General features: G+C 32.6%; 1 protein-coding gene across 3 annotated transcripts; it reads left to right on the top strand.

Annotated features, from left to right (window-relative positions):
* Positions 1 to 27,051, top strand: LOC144851548 (uncharacterized). 3 transcript variants are annotated; one of them, XM_078709069.1, is made up of 15 exons: positions 1 to 452; positions 5,688 to 5,845; positions 13,290 to 13,523; positions 14,183 to 14,308; positions 14,945 to 15,061; positions 16,143 to 16,265; positions 18,974 to 19,096; positions 20,694 to 20,760; positions 21,142 to 21,186; positions 21,544 to 21,615; positions 22,138 to 22,201; positions 22,803 to 22,904; positions 23,630 to 23,839; positions 24,132 to 24,212; positions 24,388 to 27,051. In XM_078709069.1, the coding sequence occupies exons 2-15, from the start codon at positions 5,770 to 5,772 to the stop codon at positions 24,475 to 24,477; spliced, it is 1,530 nt and encodes a 509-aa protein (XP_078565195.1). In that variant the 5' UTR covers positions 1 to 452; positions 5,688 to 5,769; the 3' UTR covers positions 24,478 to 27,051. The 3 variants fall into 3 exon arrangements, with proteins under 3 accessions (XP_078565195.1, XP_078565197.1, XP_078565196.1); XM_078709070.1 differs by having other exon boundaries at positions 389 to 404; positions 5,649 to 5,845; XM_078709071.1 differs by lacking the exon at positions 16,143 to 16,265.

The following is a 27,051-nucleotide window of genomic DNA, read 5'->3' as shown; positions in this document are numbered from 1 at the left end:
TGCTATTAAACATTGTATCTACTATTTGTCTTATTGGCAGGCTTACTGTACAAGCAAGATCGTAGTAATTATTATTGTGGTACGTTAAATAAAAGTGTTTTCTTCAGACCTCTATTGAGAATAGTTCACGGACTTGAGGAAGTACATGCGGTTAAAATATTGTCAATTGATGATTTGTTACAAGTGCCTGTATTAGCTCCGGTTGCTTGTGGGTACTCGAGCATTTCCAACGTCACACTTTTATCGTCTGCTGTTTTGATTGCTGTTGTGATCTACTGCCAACTTCAACGAAGATCGACGGACTTCTAATCAGATAGTTCGTGGAGTTCGGATCGGAAGGATCGGAGTGGGAAGTTCTGACAACTGACAACTAGTTGGATTTAAAACGTTTACTAGGATTTCACGTTTGACATTTTTCATATTTATGGAATATACGTTCAGTTATATAAAAGGTAGGATCTGTTTTCCAGTTTTTGTATATTATTGGATTGCGTTCTTATGTTTAAAAGTTTTAGAGTTTGAGGGTTGTTAAACTCATTAGTGACTCACTGGTGATGATGACTTGTATTACTATTTAGAATCAATCAATGATAGTAAACAAAATTGTAGGCCTATTTCAAAATCGGAACATGTGGATATTATTTTGGTATATGTATCTGTGGTATACGGTATAAATATAGATCTACTCTAATTGCATTCTTTCCAAAAATATGGTATACTGTAAATAAAGAAAAAACCAACTATTTATTTCTCTGCTGTTGGTAGTTACGCAAACTACAAATGATGAATGATGATGAATGTATCTCTATGATGTATGCCTAAAATGTGCCGCTTGCCTAATTGGGGGTCCCTAATGATGTGAATGGACCACCCTGACAACAATATATATACACTTCTGTAATATGAATGTGATTTTATTGAGAATTTACATTTTGTACATTTTTTTGTAATTATTTGATAACGATAGTGAAACCTGTTGTTTACTGTGTTACTTGAAACGTACGGTAGTAGGCCTACAGTATTCTACTTAAGATAATGACATAAAATATTAAAACTACAGTCCTTGTTATTATTATTATTGGTTAATAAAGGTTTTCTAATAATGATATTACTTTTGGTTGGTATCGTAAGTTAAATTATCTTCGTAGATATCTTCAAAACCAATATCATTATATCATTGTCATCATCGCTATCTTCATCATCATCATTGTCATCATCGCTATCTTCATCATCATCATTGTCATCATCACATCACTATCATCATCATCATCGTTGTTTATCCTTTAGTAAAGCTTATATTATCCTCTCATCTTTTCCACATAATACATTTTTACCAATGATTTACACAACTCTATACTCAATGTAACCTTCACTTGTAAAAGGATGCACTCACTGTGTTTCAATTGAAAACAACGAATAAAAGACATCACCTTGACAATTAAAACTAATAATAGGTACAATAAACTGTAATTAAAACAGACTCATTATTAATGACATATTCATACTGAGCTTCTTTATCATAGACCTATCGATTACGATACGTTAACCGTGTTTGAATAAGCAAGTGTATGCATAGTCATATTGTTTTCTTTTCACTGCATGTCAATTTACTTTTCAATTTAAATCTACATACTCGGGTCACAAACTCAATGTTGTGTTTCTAAAATTAGCATCTTATATCCTTGCTTTGATAGAAGAATGAACTTGACCTTAACTTTACATGACCCCTTGGACATCGAAATCTGGGTTCGCGAAAGTACTATGTCCTACCTTGCTAAAATTGAAAATTAATAATTAGAACAAAAACTAGATGAAAAAATAAATAGAAATAATAGAAAAACATAATTTCTACTTACTGATGAAAAATGAAATGCTATGTAGAGTAAAACGTGAATGAATTGCAATGAAATTATTAAGAGTTTAGTTAAAGTAGACACTGTAATGGATTTTGCTACGTGTACTAACATTAGGCCAATTATGTAAACATGAATGACGAATAGATGTGCGACACACCCAGTGCTTCAAACACCACACTATAGCCCTTTCAAGTAAAAAAAAAACACTGAACATATGGTTAGTCCTGGGGTCGAATCTATTTTATGAGCTGGACATCAATAACCACGTTTGAACATAGGCCTACACAGTACAGTACTGCACAATTCACAAACGCCACATGTGTTTTATTTTGATAGTCTGTACTCGGAATACAATGCTTGACCCTCTCACATAAAAGAAGGGCCGAAATTCACAAATCCTCGTACAATTAAACCTAAAACCACAAATATTAATTCTCTGTTTTGTTTCGTGTTATTTATATGTTACTTGAACTACTTGATAGTACAGTGTAACCTCTCTCTAGTTATTTGTTTCTACCTTACATTCCTCGTTATTAATTTAGCAATAAATCATAGTGAATTAGTTCCATACTCTTGAGTTGAAGATGTTTGTATTGAGCCACAATAATGTATATTATGTATTGTGGATATTTTGTACGTTATTTTTCTGTGAATATACGACAAATTTGTTTAAATTCCTGACGTGATCACATTTTAGGACGTGATATATTAATATGTGCACTACATTCAAAATCGGAACGTACTTTACTGTATACATTTACAATGTCATAGTTTAGGGGTATGATTAATATTGGAACAGATAATTGAGGACAGGATGACAGTCAGACTGACTGAAAAAGATGCTGCTGTTTTTTTAAATCATCAGATGAGTTTTACATTTTTCATGTTGTAGAAAAAGATGTAGCCTACATCATTGCATAACTGACCTGATGTAGTCCTTATCTGAACTTGAGCAAAATCATTGAAGTATCGGATTCATTTTCGGTGTTTTGTAATTTCGTCATGTGTTGTATAAAGTGATCACAATTAGTTATCACCTTCTTCGTTTAATGATTGATATGGTTTTCAGATTTACCGCATGTCATTTAACCCCGAGGTAATTGAATGACCCCGCAAATCGAACTGTCAACGATGAAAAATATTAGAAGCAGCGGCGCGAAGAATAGCGTCCTGATGAGTGCATTGGATGTGCCCTGGAGACGACCAGACATGGCTAGGTCATTTCTAAAGAATTTGGACCCGATTTTAGGTTGTTATCCCTTGCGAATTAGGCCTAAATGGATCTTTGTTGAAAGTCAGTTTAATTAGGCCTATATTTTGAACAAATATAAACTCAGTTTGTATAAAGAGCGTAAGCCTAAATCAAGAATAAATAAATAGGCCTATAGGGAAAATACTTTTTAGTAAGTTAATTTCGTGTATGAAGTTTTCTAATTCTTTTCTAGTAATAATTAGTTATAGAAAATTCAGATATATCTGAGATCTGAGTTTTCTAGACATCCACAAAGACGTCCTCTCACAATCGACAAGAAAATTAAAACGTCCCACGTTTAACATGTGCAAATACTGGATGGTAAAAAAGAAGTAGAGGAGGGGTCGGTCCTTGTCGTTTTTTGATGTCCATGAGTAAAACTTTTAGCGTACTCTAAAAACATTTGAAATTACACAATTACATTTTTTTTATATAACATTTTAACCTAATTATACCGGTGATAATTTGTGCTACTACCGTGAATAATGCGAACGAATGAAAACGAAGAAATAAATTAATTTGAATTGATTCCGGATTACATTTGATTGGGTAATTAATTTCTAACCTCAAGACGGAAATGGTGTACGAACATTATATTGCAGGAACAATTTGCATTAAAGAACCAGTGAATAAAATATGTCTTTTTTAAATAGCATAATTGTCAGATCGCATTCATTGCCAACATTAAATCCTTTTCTGTTGTGTGTTTTTTTAATGTATTCATTCTGAGATATAGTAGGGCCCCTAATGGGAACACATTTGGGCCCAACAATGAATGGGACTGGTTGTAACGTTTAACAGGAATATGTCCCCTTACTGAAAGTATCCCTAGAGGTGTTTCAAAGAGGTTCTATTGTATTCGAAAATACAGCCTCCGTTTCTTATCCTCGTTTACTGGCCACACCCATGCTCTATTACTAATCACTGGCCTACAGCAATGGATGAGAAATAAATGACCATAACTCGGCCTTTATCCAGCTAGATTAGTGATGGCACCATAGGCTTATGGTTAATGTTTAGTTTCTAATCCAGGTATTAAGATTGTTTACACCCAGGAGTATAAATGGATCCATATATTTTTTTTTATAGCAAATGATGTGTATGTGCGCGCCCTAGTAAAACATCGTAAATGGAAACACATACACACATCTGTAGGATGGGTTCTACGATAACCGAGTTATTTTCGAGTCACCCACGATTATTAAAGTTAATATGATATCGTACTATTTGTTTTGCCTTCTTTTTCATATAAAAATTATCTGGACTCGCGTGTGTTAATTAGTGTGTACCGTGCAGTGACTATCTCAACAGCTGATTTGATTTCGATGTGAAATAGACCGTATTTTATTATTCTCGTTCGAATAGGCAAACAATAGTTGATCGATAGCGTACCACGCTGTGCTGGTTGCCTGGTGAACAAATGATGAAAGAACAATCAAATTAAATACTGAGAGTTCCTTGTTTACATATTTATTAATGTTCAGTTTTTACCAAGGAGGGTATTTAAGCATGTATGGTGTTATTGTATTATGTCGGTAAAGCCAAAGAAACTGGTCCCCGGGTACAACACAATTGATTCTTACAACGTTGTGATATTTGATTGAAAATGGTGATGGGTAGAGACAGATCCGGCTGACACTGACAGTCAATGCTAAGAAAGCTATTCTGTTGTTACTGTTGTTAAAAGAGATGTTGACAATGAGTGATTGTTATCCAGGTGTTTCAAAAGGAGGACGGAATGTTGGGGCACTGGCTGATGACCACGCCCCTCATTCTCAACGTAACGGTGTGGAGGTTGGGGCCGGCTCAGTTTGGTTATCAAATTATTAATGTTATGATGATGGTATATTTTAATGGTGATGAAACAAAGAAAATGATACCAATGATAATGATGATGATGATAAAGACGATAATGAGGATAATGATAATATGATTTATGTTAAAGATCTAAAAAAAGTGAGCGAATCATCAGAAATTCGAGTGTTTGACCAAAGAAGATCCCCGTAAAAGCCGGTAGCTTCAACGGTATTGTATTTGTGTTGAGAATATGCCATCAATTTTCTATCACCTGGTGTATGTATATAGTGTAAATTTAAATAAACAGCTACACGCTACGAACAGAAGTACTTTGATATAAAAACATAATTAGACACATCCTTTTACTTTGCCGAATGAACGCTTACAAACAGCCAATTGTGAAAGTTTGTTGTGGGAGTTCATTAATAAATTAACCGACAGTTTACATTTGTGTAATTGTCACCTTATCATATCTGTTTTTAATTGTCATGCCTGTCATCAATTACTGGATTGAGTCCTTACAATGTTGAATGACGAAATTAAGTTGATTTAGTTTACAAATGATATTCATTGGGCTAAGTGAAGGTAGCCGAACTATCTGTTGCGTCTGTCCTTTCGCCGAAATCCTCTCGAGAGTTGTGAAGTGCTCTAAACTTTCAAAACGAGGTTAGGGCGATTCTACTTGTTGGTGGGGTTGGATATTGAATATTATTTGTGTTTATATATTATCATAATAACTATAGTAATTACTATCATTTACAATGCTTTTTTATATCTTAAAGTGGTGAACAGTGACTGAGTATTGCAACCAACCAACTTGACCAGGCCAAAAGTCTTCCAGTAAATATTAGGCCTTACCTTGCTATGAGATCTGTGATGAAGTGGATTGTGCTAATCGTCCTGGTGAGCGCTACTCAGCCGAGGGAAGTGCTAAGCACAGGTAATTCGAACTTATTAAAATAAATAATTATATTTTTACCGTCATTAAAAAAACATTTAGAGCTAGTCTAGAGGATAATGTTAAGCATTTGTTTTAGAAAAATGATACAAAAAAAGGAGACGGTGTACCTTTTGGGCTAAGCGTCTAGGCCCCCTAAAACGTGTAGTAAGTTTAGTTTAGCCCATCCATTTTCTGTGAGGATGAGAACTCACTCACGGCTCCCCCATGTCTCGGTCCCAATTTTATTTTTTCTAGGGCTAGGCCTATCTTAAATTTATTTTTGAATACGGTACATAATTCTTAATTAAGTCACAGGTATAATATTTCTTCTCCTGAGAATAGCATGCATTTTAAAATCATTTTTAAACATGACAGCATAATGACATTTTTAACATTTTACTTATTAAATGTTAAATAATAAAGTTTCAGTCCGTACTAAAATGTTATGTAGGCCTTGTGTTTCCCAACTACAGGAATTAATTTAAATGGTACAGTCTTCTTTTCCTTTTTATGTGTCCATTGATGTAATAAAACTCAAACATAATGTGTATTTTTTAATTAGTTCGCCACTTAATCTACCCAAGGTTTATTTCTCTTGTAAAAAAGAATTAACTCAATTTTAACTCAAGGCCTGATATAAGGGTTGTTATGATACGCAAGGAACACCAACTGACCAGCCTAGCTAGAACACCTTCTCTTGATAGCGGTGCGTTTGTTTGATCACTAAACCAGAAGATGTAGTTATTAAAGGAAGCTTATAAATAAATGAAAACAAACAGAGAAACGTTACCTTTTACTAATGTGTTTTAATTATAGTCATATTATTGAAAGAATTATTCAATTAAAGTTGATTAAACATGTTTTCACACCTAAAATAACATCTCTTAAATGGAATTAACTTTGTACCTTATAAAATGGGTTCATTAACAACTTTAAAAAAAATTTTTTTTTTAATCTTTTAACATTTGCCGAAATATCAAAATGTGCCCTCTGTGTCAATTAAGTACTTCAAGTACTTCACTCAGTTTCTGAGTGCTTTCATCTTATTTATCGTCCTTCTTCAATTCCCTGAAAAAAGAACTTTTTCAGGAGATTTAAGTCATCATTTACATACTGTAGTTCTATTTGTGTTGTTTGTCCTATTTATATATAGGGTATTAATATAAATCAAATTAAACAGATTGTTCTCAACATATGTCATTTATAATGCCTATTAAAAATGCACTATGTATTTATAATGTATTTCTAACATCAAAAAGTAGTACAGTACTAGTACATATTGTTTGTCAGCCACAGATTTGAGCTCTCGCTTTCATAATGTATCAGATGAATTAAACCTAGGGTCATTTAAAATACATAAACATAAATTAAACATAAATTTATCATTATTATTACATCATTAATATCATTAAATGTCGATATAAATGTCATTTTAGTCAATTTGTTAAGACACTTTGCAAAGTTATCGCGTCGTTGTGACAAAAATTGACTTCAATATATTTTGTGAAGTATCAAATTGGATAATTAAACGTGGTCTGTTTAAACATCTGTTTCTATGTAGTGAGTTCTCAAAAGTGATCTACTTTATAATTATGGATTGGGATCATTGTACTAAACATGTTTTTTTCTTTCTAAGTTCGTACTGCATGTAAATTTATTTATTCAGGTATTTCTTATTTATATTGTGAATTGTACCATGGGCATGTCCAGAGGTTATTCCTTCTGTACTGCCTCTATTCGAATGTATTTTTCTTTAAACTGGATTGACTAAGAGGCTTTTCTCTCTGAGGGCCCAATAGGGAACCATTGTTTAGTACAATGATCCCCTACTCTGGAATAGTTTACCAGGTTATTTATCATGCACAATGAATGGGAACATACATGGGACCAACATCGTTGTGTCCCACCTGAAGGATGGGGTTAAATTGTCTTTCTGTCTAGTACAGACTGTTTGTAATGCCTTTCACATAGTATGTTAACCCTTGCAATTACAACATCCCACCTGCCATATCAAAGTTGTAGTGTACGAATTGGAGGCTCAGCCGACCAAAGCCCCTTAAATTCTGAAAAATTACAATGCAAAATATTAGAACTTCAGCACAACATTTTAACAGGTTTTAGGCCCTGGCCCACCCCTCTTTCTTCCCCTAATTTCAAAATTCTAAATCAACTACTGATCCCTGAATGGAGGTAGGCCAAAGGAGGAGTTCTACAGTACTGTATTTGTTTTAAATATAATGTTTAAGTACTATATGAAACATTAAGCATAATCTAAGTGGGTGGTGAGGAACTCTATCATGACTCACTTGTGCTTTTGTGGTTTCAAATTGTAAAGAATTTTAAAACAAAGAATGTACACACAGTTAGGCCTACATAAATCAAATTTATAATGTTTTTCACCTTAAAACTATTTATAAAACCACTAAATACAGTACTGTACTTGTCAAGTTTTGCAGAAATAAACTGTTTATTTGGAGCTATGCTGCAGAAACATACTGTACCCTGAAAACTGTACTGTGATAACATTAAAAGATAAGATAAGAAAAGTTGTTGAACATGTAAAATATCGGAAATTCACTTTCTGTTGATAACGATAAAATGCAAGGCTTTGTTTGATAACAACAATACCAACAATATAAATTAATATAATGTAAGGCCCTTTTTTACACAAGTTGACTCAAGTCGTTAATGTCCTGTTATGATGAGACTGAGAGTTTATTTTTGAACTTGTGAAAAGGTTGTTAAAAGTACATTACCTTGTTAATCATAATTGTGTTATAGGTTTACTCTGTACCACCAAATGCACAGTAGGCCTACTTGAAACAAAGAGGAGAGATATAATAGATAGTATCTATAATAAACTGTATGATTAATTAAAATAACCAAATATTTTGACTAAAATATGTTTTATAATGTAATACTCTAATAATAAATTGTTATTTTTTTATGTATTGCGGCTGCCTTATAGGATTCCAATGAGACAAAATAAATTACTTGTTTTTGTGCCCACACAGTATCAATTATTTGACATATCTGATATTTGATAGATCCTAAATAATCCCAATATCTACTGTATTAGGTTCCTTTTTAATTTTGTTTTTTTACAGAACATTGACACTTATTTTATTCCGTTATATTTTAACTTATATTCGCCTTTGTAGATCCAACTTTATCCTGTTGATAGTAAAATATAAGTTTATTAACCCTAGTAGTATAACTCTGATAAATACTGTACTCAATTTTAGGAGACAACCTTATTATATTGGAAGTAATTGAAGTTTATTTGAAGTTTAGGTCTTGTTACATTATACTTACAATATGGATATTGGTGATGGATCAAACAATTTAGATACACAACATACAGATGAAATCTTATAATCCATGTGATCTATCAGGCCACAAGATGTTTATTAGAACATGTCACTATTATATTACATTATTGAAAAAACTTATTTATACTTCTTATATACAGTAAAACTAAAATATTATATACTTGGTGTACATGTACTAAGTTTGTAGAGAAGTGGCAATGGGACACCTTAACAAAGCCTCTTGGACCTCCGCTTAATTCCATATCTGTGAAATATTTTTAAATTGTGAATTCTGATTGGAATATTTTCTGGAGACAGTAAGTGGATATAATACCATAATGGATACCCATGCAACAGCCTGTTTGTTTTTTCTAACTTACTATTAGTGCATTTTGTATCTCTCTTTTTAAGTGGACACCTTCTGTAAAGCGCACATAAAGATTTCTTTCTTTCAATTCAGAGTAAACATTTTGTGTGTGTGTAAAGATTCTATATTGTGTTAAAACAAACTCCCCATTTACACTTACGATTTAGGCCGGCCCTGGGTCGGCCCTGGGTCGGCAATTGATAAGTGTAAATACTCCAAAAAGTTAGGCCGGCCCTGGGCCGGACGCAGATCTGGGCCACCTCTCCAGGTAGGTTCAGGAGCGGCTTTTACGTTTTGGGCCGGCTTACGCAGTGAACCGTGAACAACGTTTGACCTTTTTATGAGGTGGTTGTTATGACGATCCGACATTCTCGGTACATGCCTTCTTTTTCGCGCGACAATTTGTTTTCTTCATCATTTATATTCCGTAGTTAAATTTATTTGTACCAATTTTTATAAGATGTCTGAAAATCGTGGTTCCAATTGGACATACGAGGAGGTACTTGGGTTGATATTTTGTAAAATGAACCTCCTCTTCATTATCCTCATCTGTGACTTCTTTCAATAAAGTATTCCTCCGCTTGTTTCGCATATACATAAAATACAGCCATATATATATAAAACAGTGGGGTTCATTTTGTTTTTTAACGGGACGGGACAAAAAACAACAACAGTATAAATATAAAATGGTCGGTTCGCGCGGAAAGTTGAATTGACGATCGAGCGAGAAAAATGTAAACAAACTGTACTTCGTATCCCAGCATGCAATGGTACTTCCGATAAAATTATTTACGACCAGTAATCTGCGTCGGTAGTGTAAACGCTCTGGGCCGGCCTAAAAAGTAAATATTTGCAACCGGCCCAGGACCGGCCCTGGACCCAAACGAAAGTGTAAATGGGGTCAAAGTCTTAGTCTATAATACCATATCATAAAAGAAACACCACTGAATCTGTATTGTTTAACTATTACTTCCCTTGACAATATAATAGAGTTCAAACATTTCACCTGCTATCTCTATAATTTACAATTCTAGATTGTCACTACAGCTGATTGTCAAACATCTTGGTAGCAGGCCATACACAAAATATTGATGAGCTTTTTAATGTGTTAATTAAAGCCCAGATTTCTTGTCTATACTTATGTCATAAGTTGTAAATAAAGGTTTCTTCATGAGGTGATACAAGTTTTATTATACCTACAATTTGTCGGTAATTAACAGATGGAATTGGTAAGTTTCAAAGGGGCCATTAAATTGTGTAAGCTTTTCACAAAGTGGTACAAAAAACGGGAAAATTTGAAGGAAGTTTACAAACTCCTAACATCCACTTGTGATGACATACTGTAGATAGTAGAAGCAGACACATACTGAATGGTAGTAGAGCCCCTCCTTTTGCCCAATCCCTATTCAGGGGAAATGCATATAAGGGTGGGTGGGGGAGGGGGGACACTTTGGTGGGTCGGAAAGGTGTCCCCTTATATCGACTCTGCTGTATTTATTTATATGCCTTGATAACAGCAAAACAGACAAATAAGATATTTAAAACAGATAAAAGCACAAACAATCCATTGAAAATGTACAGGTTTTTATATTATTGTTGGGGAGCCTTTGATTTGGAATGTCTTTGTATAGTGTACACCTTCATTGTTGATTTTATTGTGATATTAGGATCCTTACAATAGTTTGCTCACACCTAACATGTTAGGTATTTGGCTTTTTGTTTGCTTAGCCCAGCTAAGAAATAAATAGGTGAGTTTAACTTAAAAATATTTAAAAACCCCTATCTACTTCCTCATACTCGATAGTAAATAAAAATATAAAATAAACAGGAATTCTCCTTTTTGGAAACACATGGTGTATAGCAAACCTAAAGCTCTGTCTACACTATCAAACTAGTTTGACAAAAAAAGTGTGATGTGCCCAAATATGATAGTGATATTACATCATCATGTCCAGCATGGACACATCACATTTCTTGTCTCAAAGTTTGATAGTGTTGACAGAACTTTACTTTACTAGTGTTTATTTCCCATGTAAACTGTAAAAAACAATATCATTACTTTCTAATTCAGTCCATCCATAGAGTATAAAGGTCCATCTAACTTTTTTATATTTTACCATTGAGATATACTGTACAGAACTGTAGCATAGATAGTAAACCAGAGAGCCTAATACAACAGTAAGCTACCATTACAGCATACAAGATTTTCACTAATAACCACTAAAGCCAATAGTGCGCTTAATTCTGCAATTACGCAGCGCCTATCAACCTGTCAAATCACCGCTGTAGAATACACTTGCTACTAAATGAGCTCAGCAAATGATAGATAGATAGATTGGCCAGTTAGGCTAACTGTCTTTTCCTATAAATTTATAGTATAAAGATTTATATAGTTGATCCTAGCACCTTGAAAGTGGTAATTTGTTAATTTGTTTTTTGTTGAATTATTGGTTTTTCATGAGAAGTAGTAAAGTACCCTAAATTATATTTAAAACAAATTGTATTTGTTCAAAATTGTTCAGCCTAAGGTTTTGTTCATAACAGGTTAAAATAGTACGTTTACAAAATATTAAAAAGTACCATAGTGTGCTTTTAAAAGTAGTCCACACAAATTACAGTAGAAGTCCTATTAAGGTGGACAAAGTCTATAAGATTTCTTCTGAATAAGGGTTGGCCGTAGTGTTAAAAACATTTTTCATGGAAAAGTGTCCTTTTAATAGGCATGTCTGCTGAAATTGTAATTATACAGTAAGATATTTGTTGACAGGCAAGCAGTTGGCAACGAAAAGCAGTGTATTTTATATGGCAGACATTTGTTATTGTTATGGCTTTCCTGGGTATTCTTTAATGTAATAACCAACAATAATTGTCTATGTGGGGGAAGAAAGTATTTTATTAATATACATTTTATTGAAATATTTTAAATTCTGTTGTGAATGTTAATATTGACATGAACAGCTGATTTTCTCTCCCCTTAAGCTCTGTCTACACTATCAAACTTATGTGTCAAAAAAATGTAATGTGCACATGATGATGTCATATCATTACCGTATTTAAGCATATCACCACCATATTTGGGCACATTACATTTGTTTGTCAAAGTGTAGACAGAGCTTATGCATTTTTGTAATGTTGATTGATTTCTTTACTCAACTAAAAATAGAGAAACCCCAGAAAATCCACTCTGGGACTAAGCAATCACTTGCTACAAACCATTTAGTGCACTTAATGGAGTGTTACCATGTTAAACATATAGTACAAAACCTGATTGGTGATGATATGTCATGAACTGCTGGGTTTGTGTTATGAGCGTGATGGCTTTTTCATACTTTTAAATGGAAGTTAAAATTACACTGAAGAGAAGTTACACTGCACTTTATGACAGTTGACAGTTTTTCAACATGTATACATAATGAGAATATCACTCTGAGAATCATAGACCTTCATTAGCTTCAGTGGCGTAACACAAGGGGAGGAATCCCCCTGGTTTAGCCCTCCTGAGGGGCCCTTCAACGCTGGGTAGTTGCATTGGGCTGCTTATGCTCTGGGACCCTATGTTTAGCCAGTGAGCGCTCATAGCCATTACGCCACTCCATGTCAAACTACAATATCTTAAGATCTTTATATTAACATTATTTATTTTCAGTATCCGTTGTTCCTCAATATGTTCCATTTCGACACCTTTCGTTCCTCTGACAATCACTTCTGTTCCATGTTTGTATTAAGGCTTACTTCTAATTATTTTATAAATGTTTATTTTATTTAGATGCCTGTACAGTTAATCCATGCCAAAACAATGGAATGTGTGTTAAAGGCGATTCAAGTGACCTATACACATGTATGTGTTTGCCGCAGTGGAAAGGAACGAACTGTGAAATAGATAAGGACGAATGTGCTGCTAATGAAGACTTGTGTAGAAATGGCGGCACATGCGTAAATGGTGTGGGCAACTATACTTGCTTCTGTACACCGGGATACAGCGGTTCAAACTGTATAACAGGTAACCCTAAAGCTCTGTTTACACAGAATGAATGTTAATATTGACATGAACAGCTGATTTTGTCTCCTTAAGCTCTGTCTACACTATCAAACTTTGTGTGACAAAAAAATGTGATGTGCCCATATATGGACATGATGATGTCATATCACTACCATATTTAAGCATATCACTGCCATATTTGAGCACATCACATTTTTTTTATCAAACTAGTTTGATAGTGTAGACAGAGTTGAAGCTTGATTCTCACTTGAATGCAATGCAAGAATGTAACAATCACAAGCAATGAATGATCCAAACTCTGTCACTTGTCGTTGTTGAACTCACTTGCGTCTATTTTGGTTCTCTTTTTCACCTGCATGCAAAAGTCTATAATTCTGTTAGAAATTCAATGAAAAGGAGTTTAACATGTGGTACTATTTATGTCATATTAAATTTTACAAATAAGAAAATAATTATGTAATTGGACTCAAAATGAGAGTAAAATTAAAAGGTCGGATATATAGCCAGAGAGAATTATAACCTAAAACATAGTGAACAGATGGCTCAGCCTACAACCATCTATTTATAAAAACAGGTTTTTGCGATCGGTTAATTAACCTAATTGTTTTAATAATTCGTCATCCTTGAACAACATTATGACATTTTAAATCATTTTTCAGATGCGTGTCACAGTAACCCTTGCCTGAACGAGGGCGCGTGCGAACTAGATGTACGTATTGCATCAGGATTTTTTTGCACGTGTGCAGATGGTTTCACTGGGAATAGCTGTGAATACGACATCGGAGGTGAGCTATTTATTTAAATGGTTTTAATCGATCATTGATTATATTAAACTACGGTAATGTACGGTAAAATAGGTAAGTATACCATTGGCTGTTTCAGTAAACGTATGAGTCAACAGATGTGAGAAGATGAGAAGACTTGCATCACGGCTAATACGGTGTCATCTTATAATGCCAAATTTTCTTTTTTCACAACAAATCACTAAGAGGCTATAGAGTCGAAAAGTCTTTCTCTGCAAACATCATGGTCATGTGCAGAATGAGTGATAAACTCAAAAGTAAAAATGTAATGAAATTATATAAAGGTCACTAATAGTTTGTATATGGAAAACAATTGCGATAAATTTGAATGTTCAGATATTCGTAAAAAATGTAGACATTTTGAAAGTTGTATCACAACAAAATTGTAATTTTCAGAAACATATATGTATTACATATTCATCACATATGGATAAAATACCATTTGTCTTCATTCAGTGTTTGGTAAAATATCATGGTTTTTTTATTTTACTAATTACTTTTATTCCTAATTACAGCACTTTTTGCGAAAGTGGTGAACAAATAGTTGATCAATAAACTGAACAAGCTTTTTGAAATAATTTGCCCAAACAAAAACTTACTTTTTTTATATTATTTTAGATTCTGCATGTGCAATAAATGTCTGTCAAAATGGAGGAACGTGCATAGAGATTGGAAGTCAAAGCGTATGTTATTGTCAGCAGGGGTTCACAGGTCAACATTGCGAAGTTTTAAAAGGTAAAAAAATAAATACTAGCTATAAGGCTTATGAGAATAGTCCCTACCGATTTGTCATTTGACAACAAAGGCAGGTAATGGAGGGCTTATGAAATGACATAAGACCTAGGACAAAGAGCACTACATCATTGGTTCAAGTCGTTATCTCTGTAAAATCAAAATCAAGACGACCATACGCTGTACCAAAAAATGGCTCAAAATATACATATAATTAGAATCTAAGATGGTCACCTGTGGGCCTACTTAGAATTGACCAAATTTGGTCTGACGAAAATTGTCAAACCGTGCTCAACATTTGTGAATAGTATATGACGTCGTAAGTCCCAAGTCATCGCAAAATAAATATCTTTCTGGTCAAAAAGTTCTATATCAAGTTTTTATACAGCAAATCTGAAATGAATTTGGCTAAAGTGTGGATATTATCAAAGATAAGAACCCAGCTATAACCTCTAATTCCAAATAATTGTTTTCAAATGTATAAGTACCACAAAACAAGAGTTTTTGTGTCCGCTTAATAAAAACCATCTTTGGCAACAACAGCTGAGTTAGAACACAAATTTATGTGTTGAAGATAGTTGATAATACATTGAACTAACTTCATAAACAAGGGGCTAGAAGTACAGGAAACAGGTGAAGAAACAAATGTTGCCTGTCGGACAACTGAACTTGTTTGACCTCATTCCTTCAGAATCATGGCATCATCATCTCTCACTTTGCAATTGTTGATGTCGGTAATCTGATTATTGTACAATAGTAGATTGATATTGTTTTGTACATATTCCTGACATGGTGAAGGAGATTTAAGAGCTTGGGCTCTTAATAAATGTAAAATAAATATATAATAATAATAAATAATAATTTTCAACCCATCCATCCAAACAGACCCTAAATAAAGTATTAAAAGATATTTATATTTTATTTATGTTTAATGCCACATAAATAGATACAGTAATATACTTCCATTTCAGCTTATGATAAATTAACTGAAAGATGGGATGAGAGAAAAAGATTAAGGGAAAAATTAATATGTAGTATTATATTTATTTTGAGGATCATTTTAATAACGCATCTTCATTCTTAGGACCATGCAATACACACCCCTGCAAAAATGGGGGTTCGTGTTGGAACCTGAATCAGGTTCTTTCAACAGTAAATTGCGTCTGCCCAGCAGGTTTTTCAGGACCAGACTGCTCTATGCTCCTAGGTAGGGATGTCGTGTTCGTGCATGGTTAAATGCTTGGCTTCCACGTTTCATGTTTCCCAGAGTTTTTCCATGATTTTAAAACCTTGTTGTTTGCTGTTTACTGCATGTATAAGGCTTGATGTGTTCCTAGCTTGTTTTGTGTACATCCCCTGTAAAGCTCTGTCTACACTATTAAACTAATTTGACAATGTGATGTTCCCTGTATGGACATGATGATGTCATATCACTACCATATTTAAGCATATCACTACCATATTTGAGCACATCACATTTTTTTGTCACATAAAGTTTGATAGTGTAGACAGAGCTTAACAGTCTTCCCATTACTCCAACATCCTACATACATCCCTTCCCTCCATATTTTACAAACTGCTTATAGTTCTAACGGAAGTAATTAATTAGTGTTAAATAAACTTGTAGACTAATTTCCATGCCCCTAGGTAGTGGTAATTTTATAGTGTTTACCCTTGTCAACTATTTTGTCATGCATGGCCTAACGTCTCTGTCTTTACGGTTACAAATGTATTTGTCAATGGTTTTGGAAAGAAATTGCAATGTTTAGCAATACCCATTCCTCTTTGTGCTGATTCATAAATTATATGAGTTAACGAGAATGATTGATCAGGATCAGAGAAGGATCCAGGATACTTGGAAATGTGGTTCTTCCCCCAAAAGCCTTTTCTAGGTAGCCTTTCCCCCTGTTTTTGATCACCTTTAAAATGGGCTGACATCAGCTTTTCCCTCCTTCTATAAGATTCTACAGTGTATGTGAATGAATTATTTATAGTGCAAAAAAAAAACCTCTGTTCTTGGACAGAAAAGACCCTTTTTTTCTGCTTTAACTTCTTTCACATACTTTCCAGCAAGTTCTTCTGAACTTTGTTTGACATTGAGGCATAGTATTGTTACCAACTTTGCACTTTGTCTGCTTTTGTGTATATCAAGTTTCAGTTTGATGTTTAAAGTGGCTAATTGCATTATCCTCACTAGTTGATTTATACTGTATCCCCAATTAATTGCTTTACCCCAAATTGCTTATACCCAATTAATTTTTTATGTTTTAGTTTAAATAACAAACGCATGATGATTCATTTATGTTATATTGAAAATTAATATGATAAATAAACTTAATTCAAATAAGTGCTAAAAAATAAAGTTAAATGAAAATTAGTATTACACATGCATAAGCCTATATAGTATACAAAAAAATTAAATTAAAATATAAAGATTTAAAAAAAATCATATGCAGCATAACATATTAAAAACTATTGAGTTGTTCTTTTTTTTCAAAACATTCGTATAAAAAAATAATTCATGTTTTTAAATTCATACATTTTTCATCATTTCTCAAAGACAAAAATTCAATGAGGAATGAAGTCTGCCATGAATGTAAAAACATGCTGTAGCCTTAGAATTAACATTCCTTTCCAGGAAACAAACACGAAAATCATTTGTAACATTTGACATTTTCAATTAATTTATTGATCACGTTAAATGTATGTAAGAAGCAGAAAATGACCAAATGCATGCTGTGTTAAACTAAGAATTACACACATTCTTGCCTTGAAAATACATGTATTTTTTGTTATGTAATATCTCAAATGTTGACAACTAAATCCAGGTAAAATCCTCATATAATTGATTTACATTGTGGTTGTTCAGACAATTTGAAACTAAAGAACTTTAAAAATGTGTGTATTTGCATGTGAAATAAACCTAGTACTAGTAGTACTTGATGAGATGTTTTTACAGTTTTGACAGTTGAGTAATTTCACATTTCGCTATTAAAAAAAATGAATTTGTTGGGTTTGGTAAATCTGCATTCCCCCAACCATTAATCGACTAAATCAAAAACTCTCTAGATAAGTAGGCCTACCATATCATAGATAATACTAATATTTTTAGCGTACTATAGTGTAGGCATCTGTCCTTATAAATTGGGTATTTGTAGACAATACATCTTCAACATAATTACAACCATTAACACGCTAAATATGTCCGTTTCCGGTTATACATGAAAAAATGACTACATATATACTGAACTAGTTATGAAGTGACAACATCATTATGCAAATTTAGCCAAAGAACGTCGCCTGCGAAAAGACAGGTTTGACACCAATTTCCTTAAAGTTAAGTATAATAGATGTTTAATGGGACGGTTAGTCCGCCGGCCAATGATACACGCTTGTTTCCTCGCACTGGACATAAAATGCGACAAAATGTTATTATTATCGCACTTATTTAATGACTATCGACTTCCTTTTATCATTAAAGGTTTTTTTTAAACAATGTTTGTCTTTTCTAAAATACAAATAATAATCGTTAAGTTAATGGAACTTTTTCTTTGGGTTAAATAATAGAAAATGTATATCTTTTCAAAGGATATTTTAATAATATTTATTTGAACTGTTCTAGAATGATAGCTGTTTATTAATTAAATACATACTGTTTGCAATGCAATAGACACACTACAGCCATGTAATCAATTATTATTGTAAAGCTCTGTCTACACTATCAAATTAGTTTGACAAAAAAGTGTGCCCATGGTAGTGATATGACATCATCATGTACATCCATATATATATGGGCACATCACATTTTTGTTTGTTACATAAAGTTTGATAGTGTAGGCATGCTTTAAAGAGCTCAATGAAAATCATAATTTCTATAATATATAATAAATTTATGTTAATTTCTTTTCCCATCAGGTTGCGGCAGCAATCCATGTTTAAACGATGGCACATGCCAGACGTCTTCCACAGATATCAATGGTTACACATGTGAATGCCAGTTAGGATATACTGGCAGAATATGTCAAACAGCTCTTGAAGGTAAAATGATTCTTAATGGTTACCATCACCAATTAATTTTTAAAATTTAATTTATTACATTTTGTAGGCCTACTTCTCATACTCACTGAACCACGAAGCATTTCGGTTGACATTTCCTATGGGTTATTGTTCACTGCAACACTTAGGTAGCTGCCCTAAATACATGATAAATTACCCTTTTTGGAAAAAACTTTTAAACCCCATCTATACACTAGTATTCTGTCATTTTTCCCCACAATATGCACCATTTTATAAATATATAGTTAATGAAATATTAATTCTGATTTTTTTACGAAAACCCATATACAATTAATTAATTTTCACTTGAATCCTTTTTTGATTTACAACTTGGTTTACGCTTACGCGACTTAATTTTCGAACAATGAACCAATTTGACAACCCTACAATATTTCTACAATAATCCATCATAATGCACAGTATTATATGACAGATGCAGCATCATATTAAAACCGACGATAACTAAAATGTAATACGGTTATTGTGCTGGGCAGATCATTCAGTGACCTTTAAACGGAGATTCTCGTCGGCTACCACGCTGACAATCTTCCATCCATGCTTTTTGGACAAGTCCCTGAAGATTTTTGATTTATTAGCATCTGCAAAAAGAGCATATGTTTTTTTTGTAAAATTTATTAATAGCCCAGTTTATGCCTATGATAAAGGAAACAATTAGTACTAATTTTGCCAAGGTCGTCAGACTATCAGTATGTATATTGTACAATGGTTGATAAGAGACGTTTTTGATGATTTCAGACTATGTTGTGAATAGTTCATATTACCATGTATTACCTAAGATAATACCAATTATATAACAATTATTGCAGTACTAGTGTTTTAATAGAGAACAGCCAGAAAATAGCAATAGTCCGTGCTTAATTTGATTCTAGACAAATGATTACAGAGCTAGCATATTTTGTTTTCATAATATTGGCTGGTATAATCTAGCCTAGCACGATGGCCTATGGAAAACACAAAATGCATTCCAAGCCTGATAGTAGATGTATAGTAGATACAATAGTAGATGTATAGTAGATGTATAGTAGATGTGTACCCAGTGTGAAACATAATGTTAATCTCATTGTAAAATTTCTTTTCATATGATAATTTTATGGATGTCATAAACTTGGTTCTTCTGCACTTAAGGATAATGAAAATAATGGTAATCTTTAGTGCACAGTTATCAGCAACTTTGTGCCCAAAAGAATTGCAACATAAAAGTCATATAAGCCATGTCTTTTACTATTTTTATTTTTCTGCAGATCGTTTTTTATCATTTATGAAATATTTAACCCCCATGATCTATAATGCTAGATCCGCCCCCGTTATTGTTTATAGAGGTGTCCCCTCAATAATGGTGTCCCAAAAGAAGGATTTTGAAATATTTGTCTCTTAGAAAATATTCAAATTATTACAACAAATGTTGTTCTACACCAATAAAACATATTTTTTTTTAATTTATTTAATCAATTTATTGTGAAAAATGATGTTGAGTTTTGATCGTTGTGTACTGTTGCCCAGGTAACAATTGATTTTCGTACGTGACAGCTTTTTAACCTATATGTTTAATATTTCACAGTTCAGTGCATCTTCAACGGGGAAACCTACTCAACAGAAGAAGTGAGAATCAATGATTGTAATTATTGGTATGACAGACTCATTTAATTTTAGAAAATTAATTAAATTATGGGAAACTGAATAATCGTGAGTTAAACATTTATAGAATAGAAAAAAATAAAATAATTCATTTTCTAAAAACAAAAATACATTGATTGATCAAATGGAGGAGTGCGACTTGCCTTGGCAGCCTTGCCTTCCCTTTTTAAACCTTTGATAACTACCTGGGACGTTTATTTGAGGGGAAGGAGAAATTTATTGCAAACAATGTTCTATGGGGACGTTTTATTCCAAGGGGCATTTATTCAAAACAGGAATTTATTTGAATAAATACGGTATTTAAGTTTGTACACTAATGTCTGTGTTGTATAGTCCATAGGTCTAATGCTATAAATATTTTTACCTTTCAGTTGGTGTAGAAATGGTCTTTGGCTTTGCACAAAGAAATATTGCGGGTATGTAGGCCTACCTATGAATGTGAATTAAAAACAGAAATAATTAATTGAAAATAGTAATTATGACACACAACCAACTGACCAAGAGATGAAACAATATCTACAATATATATGGTGGTTAACGTGCTTGCCTTCCAATCCCAAGGTCCAGTGTTCAATCCTGACCTAGTGCCAGGGTTGTAACACACGACTCTTTCAACTCCACTCCCTAAGCCTCAAATGAGACTTAGTTTAAGCTAGATAAATTATAAAATATTTTATCCATCCTGTAATTGGCGAGTTTGCACTTGCTATTGGATGCGTATGAAATTTTTAAAAATTGTTTAAATCTAATCTATTCTGTATTTTATTTTACAGACAAATTCACATTGGGTTTAACTTCAACCAAAGGTTTACATTGATAGAAAATAGAGTTCCTGAATTTGAAAGGTAAATTAACTTTATAACACACTATTCAGGGGACGGCCGTATTAAGGGGTTACTTTCTTGTGAATAGACGACAGGCTCTCTGTTTAGTAACAATATGGCCAGCACCTATTCATGGGGGACACCTGTATGAAGGGAACACTTTTTTAGGTCCTGAGGTGTCTACTATAACTAATTGAAAATATTATACAAAAAAAGAAGCAATATTTAATTTGTTAATTTTCATTCGGCATTCCACTTTAAAACCTAACAAAATGTGTTCAGCAGAGGGCAGTATTGAATTATTTTAATGCACCAGGTCGACTTGCCTGAGATGAATTAGCTAGAAAACGAACTAAAGTACACATATACACTGTGTTATGTCATCATGTTACAGTAAATAGACACACTGCATCTGCATCAATGCACATTGTGTTTGAAGTCATATGAAATTTATAGGCCTACGATAATGGCGGTATACATTTACATGGTATAGTTGTTTACACAAAATGTTTCATTAAATAATGTTTTGTTCTCTTTTTCAAGGTCCTTAACGGAAGATCTATCCACTGTGTTTTCAATAGCAGAATCAATGTTAACAAATTTTATAGTAAGTTGCACATTGTATCAACTATTATATGCCTAAAGCTCTGTCTACACTATCAAACTTTATGTGACAGAAAAATGTTATGTGCCCATGGACATGATGATGTCATATCACTACCATATGTAAGCATATCACTACCATATTTGGGCACACTTTTTTGTGAAACTATTTTGATAATGTAGACAGAGCTTTATAATAGAACACGTTATGTTCAACTTCGGGAGCGGGGTAAACAGAGGGTCTGTGTTTATTGGGGCGTGATAGTTTAATCCTTCCAGTCAAACAATCGGCAAACATTAAGACATTGGTATAATGTTACAGAATTTCAATTCAAATTAGAATTGTATTGTCATGTTTTTCGAGAGTAATTTCGAGACAACAGCAAACGTCGGTCAAATATATTATCCATTATATTTCAGGCCTGGTGTGTAACTATTATCTCCCTATGAGTACACAAATGTGGTGTGATGCTTACTTGTAAAACCATGCTATGCTATAATTTATAGGCCCAATCTGAGATGCACATTTATTCATTTACTATAACTGATTTTCATTAATTTTATTTATACGGTATTTATATTTATTCACAATTTTTTGTTTTTAGATTTCCGATTCCAGTGGTAATATTCAGGTGGAGTTCAGCTTGGTGTCTGATGCTCACTCATCCTTGAATATTGAGGATGTTGCGGACACTATGATGTCACAGGTAAGCAAGCGTGCAAGGTTAGGTTTTTAGGGTGAGAGATGTGAATGCGGGATGGGGAGGGGTAGCTTGCAGTGGCGTAACGCGCAGAGGCCCCTGGTTTTAGAATCTTAAGTGGCCCTCCAACGCTGGAGGCCTCGGGCGTTTTAGCCCATTTCGACATATTTTATATTATATATCTTTTTTCCTCTGGACTGCTCAGGGGCCACCATAAGCTCCGGGGCCCCTCTTTGTTTAGCCAGTGAGTGCTGAGAGCTGTTATGCCACTGGTAGTTTGGGGAAAGGGTTATGGGTGTGTGAGTTTATTTAAAACAACTTTTTATTGTTATTTGTAATTTTTACATCTATATCCAATTATTCTCGTTAAACCATTAATAAATTAATTTTTTAAAATTGTTATATTTTTCTTATCGATTAATTAAAAAAGGCTCTTCTTGCCAATGATATTTTAGAATATATTTAAAAACTTAGATAATTATTTAAACATCACTATATAAACTTCACAAGACTTACAGTATAGTATAATGTTGTCATATTTTGTTGATTATTATGAATTTTATAAAAATCTGTTTTGTCAGTCAGTATATTATGATCATTTGCTCCATACAAAAGCAGAAGAAGAAGACAGATCCCCTTTTAATTAAGTTAATTTGAAATTTTTTATTAGAAGACTGTTCAGACAATAAATTATTAAATCAAACATAATTAATCATATTGTCTCATTACAGTTTGAGTCTTCAAGTTATTCTTTCATGTTTGATGGAATTATAATGAATATTGTTGAAAATAGCGCCAAGGTAACCAAGGCTTCCAATAATACAGAAAGTACAGCAGAACCAAGTAGTAGTTATATCTCCATGGAAACTGTAATCATTGTGTCTATCGTAGTTGGTGTCTCATTAGTCTTTGCTGTCTTCATTGGTTCAGTTGTAATATTAGTAAGTTAATTAATATCAACTTGTTTTGAAAATATTTTCTATAAATAGATATATTTTGATCAGTGTTGGACTTTAATAGTATGCAAATCGTCCTTGAGTTGGCTATGTCTTCCATTATTTCTGGTATTCCGAATGTGTTTTAAAAAGATTTTAGGACCTCAAGAAAAATGTAGGTTTGGTAGAGTTTTCCATTTTTCAGGGAATCCTGTATTAATTTGGAACTTCAAAATGTTTCTTTGATTACATAATAATATATCAATTTGTAATTAAGAACTGACTTTTGTTTTTCTAGGTGCACAGACAGAGGTCAGAATCAGCAAATTTAGGGGTTTTTGAACCAGAAGCACCAACTCCAAATAATACACAAACAGCAGTGAGTTTCTGTTTCTTTGTATTTTGTGTTTATATTCCTGTGCCCCATTTTTTTTATACCAATGAAAGGCTGAAGTTTATCTGCACAACCAGAACAAATTCCCAAATCTTATTGATAATTATACTATACAGTGATAAAGAAAATTAGAACATTAATTATATATTTTTTTTTTCAGTCTCCAAAAAAAGTGAATTATCATAACAACTTATATAAAGAAGCGAAAAATGATGCAGATTCTGTTGAAGATTTTCATTTACATCAGTAGTTGGACAAATAAAAACTTTTAAAGAACTTGTATTTAAAGAAAAAAACAGATAAAACAACAAGACTGGTCGAATTCACTGTCTTGTATGTTTTATCCATGTTTTTATGAGCCCGCCGAATGTAGACTTCCAGACATCCAATGGGAATAGAAACATCCTGAGAAGATCCTCCAATTGGCAATCAGAATCAATCTGATGATAAAATCATGCGATGTCTGCTGCATATTCAGAGTTTTGATGTCAGTAATTGAGGTTACAAATATGTGGCAGTCCCTTTAACTGTGGCAGAATCAACATGTTGATAACCTCAGGACAACTTTAACATTAAAGGAACAGCGTCGTGACAACTGAAATAAATATTGGTTAATGTTACCATTCCTGGTAAATTGTTTTACATACTGTAGAATTGTTTAACAGGTGTGAGCCATTGTGTTATGTTTGTTCACAAAAATTAGTCGTAATTTAGAGAATGGATTTTTTCGTCGACATCACTTGTTGCATGTGGAAAGACAGCTTGTGTGGTCATAGATTGAAACGTAATAATCCTGCCGATCTATGATTCTGGGTACGAATCCTATAAAACAGCCCAACCTCTGAAACATCTGTGTATGTTTTATCTGTGAATTAAACATTTTTCAATGCAACTATGTAAATATTAAGATATCGATTTGAAACATAATGGTGCTTTTTTTTTTATACCAATACAAAGTTAAGAAAGTCGAGCTAAATTTCTTTTACTCTCGTCCAGTTGTCAAGATATACACAGCTTATTATTTGTTGCCTATACGAACAAAACTTTGTACAAGTTTCAATATATTTTAATACGATTGTTACATATTTGTATTACATTTTATAACATGAAGTAGTACTGTAAACAAAAGCAAATAGTTTTTTGATTTTAGAAATTCTTTTCAAAATACAGGGTCTATTTTTGTTGTTGTAATGAGTAGGTCACTCTAAAATTTAAAGTTAAAATAGGACTCCTCCTTCCGGAGTTATCTGTTAACTTTCATGTGAAACAAAAAAAAAATGTCAATTTTTCACTTTTACAGGCACCACTATGAAATTCAGGTGACATATTGTTGTGTTTACACCGTTTTTTCTTTCATTATGTCTTTCTTTTATCAAATCTTGTCTTTCGTGAATAACTTCTTTCTCGATTGTCTTTCTTTTAAATAATTTGTTAATACTTACTATATTGTAATCCAGCGATTTCATTTTTTCTTAAATGTCTTTCTATTTTTAATTGTCTTCACCCAGGAGTAAAAATAGGTATGCCTACTATAGTAAGATTCAAACCAAGTATAATTGTATGTGATATGAGTAGTAGTACATACTTTTAATATATTTATATTTATTAACCATGTACAACTATTTTAAAAGGTTCTAACAGATCATTTGTTTGCGTGCCAAATTTTAATTGTTAAAAACTTTTATAATTATATTTTTATTAAATTTATTTAATTATTTTCAACAATATGAAAAAAAGAAAGAGTTGTGTTTGAAAAACAGTAGAAAGTTTATAGTCATTCTTCAAACTTTATTGAAATGTTAGTTTTCCCAGTGTGAATAGGGAATACGACCACAGTGATAACATTTACCAATCACATTAAAGTGGGATATTTTTCTTTAATATTAAGTATTTCACTTAAGTCAATTAATAAATACTTAGATTTTCCTTAAGTGGGGTTTACTTAGAGAATTTTCTGTGAATGGAGAAAACGGCCACTCAGTTATGTCTGTTGTCTTAAAAAGGTACATACCGTATAAAAGTAAAAAAGATTGTATTTGTTGTAAATATTCTTTATTCTGTCAAATACAAGTGAAAATTATGTTTAAAAAAAAATTCACAGTGGTTTAAAACATGCTGTATAAAAACGCTATATAAAATTACAGGAAAACCATGTTATGTTATTGTAAAAAATGTGCAAAATGCTAATTAATTAGATAAATTATATAAAATTATTGTATAGTTATCATACAGTTATAGATTTAAATAATAATTACCTTGATTTTATTGTTTATTAATTTCTTCTGTAATTTATCATTGTATAGAAAAAATATAGTACAGAGTAAAGGGACTATGGCAAAATTATTATACTGCAGATACTGCAGTAACTACACTTTACTTACTCTTGCTTACTTTGTAAACTGTATCATGTTTGGGGTAACCATACACATTGTTATTATGTGACTGTTTCATTAACTTCTACATTGAAAAGTGAAAGCATCCATTACTGCAGTAAACAAAATGTAATTACTGCAGTAACTGCAGTAGAATAATTCTGTCATGGTCCCTAAGTGTGATTGTTTATACTATTTTATTTTGCGTTTTTTAATCCGATCAAAGATCAAAACATGATGGTATCTAAACATAGTATATATAACTATTTTTTTGTAGTTTTTTAAGGTCACCCCATTTTATTTATTCAGGATGGCTATAGTATTATACTACATGTATAAACATTTAGTACTACAAACACTATACTGATTTCAATACGGTACTATAAAAGAATCATTACAAAATATGATTTCTAATTTTTCTTTCGGTAATAAAAAAAGTGAAATAGATTGAA

This window comes from Antedon bifida, chromosome 9 (assembly GCF_963402885.1).
Source record: "Antedon bifida chromosome 9, ecAntBifi1.1, whole genome shotgun sequence".
Lineage (NCBI taxonomy): Eukaryota > Metazoa > Echinodermata > Crinoidea > Comatulida > Antedonidae > Antedon > Antedon bifida.
This window is presented reverse-complemented; position numbering and strand designations above follow the sequence as displayed.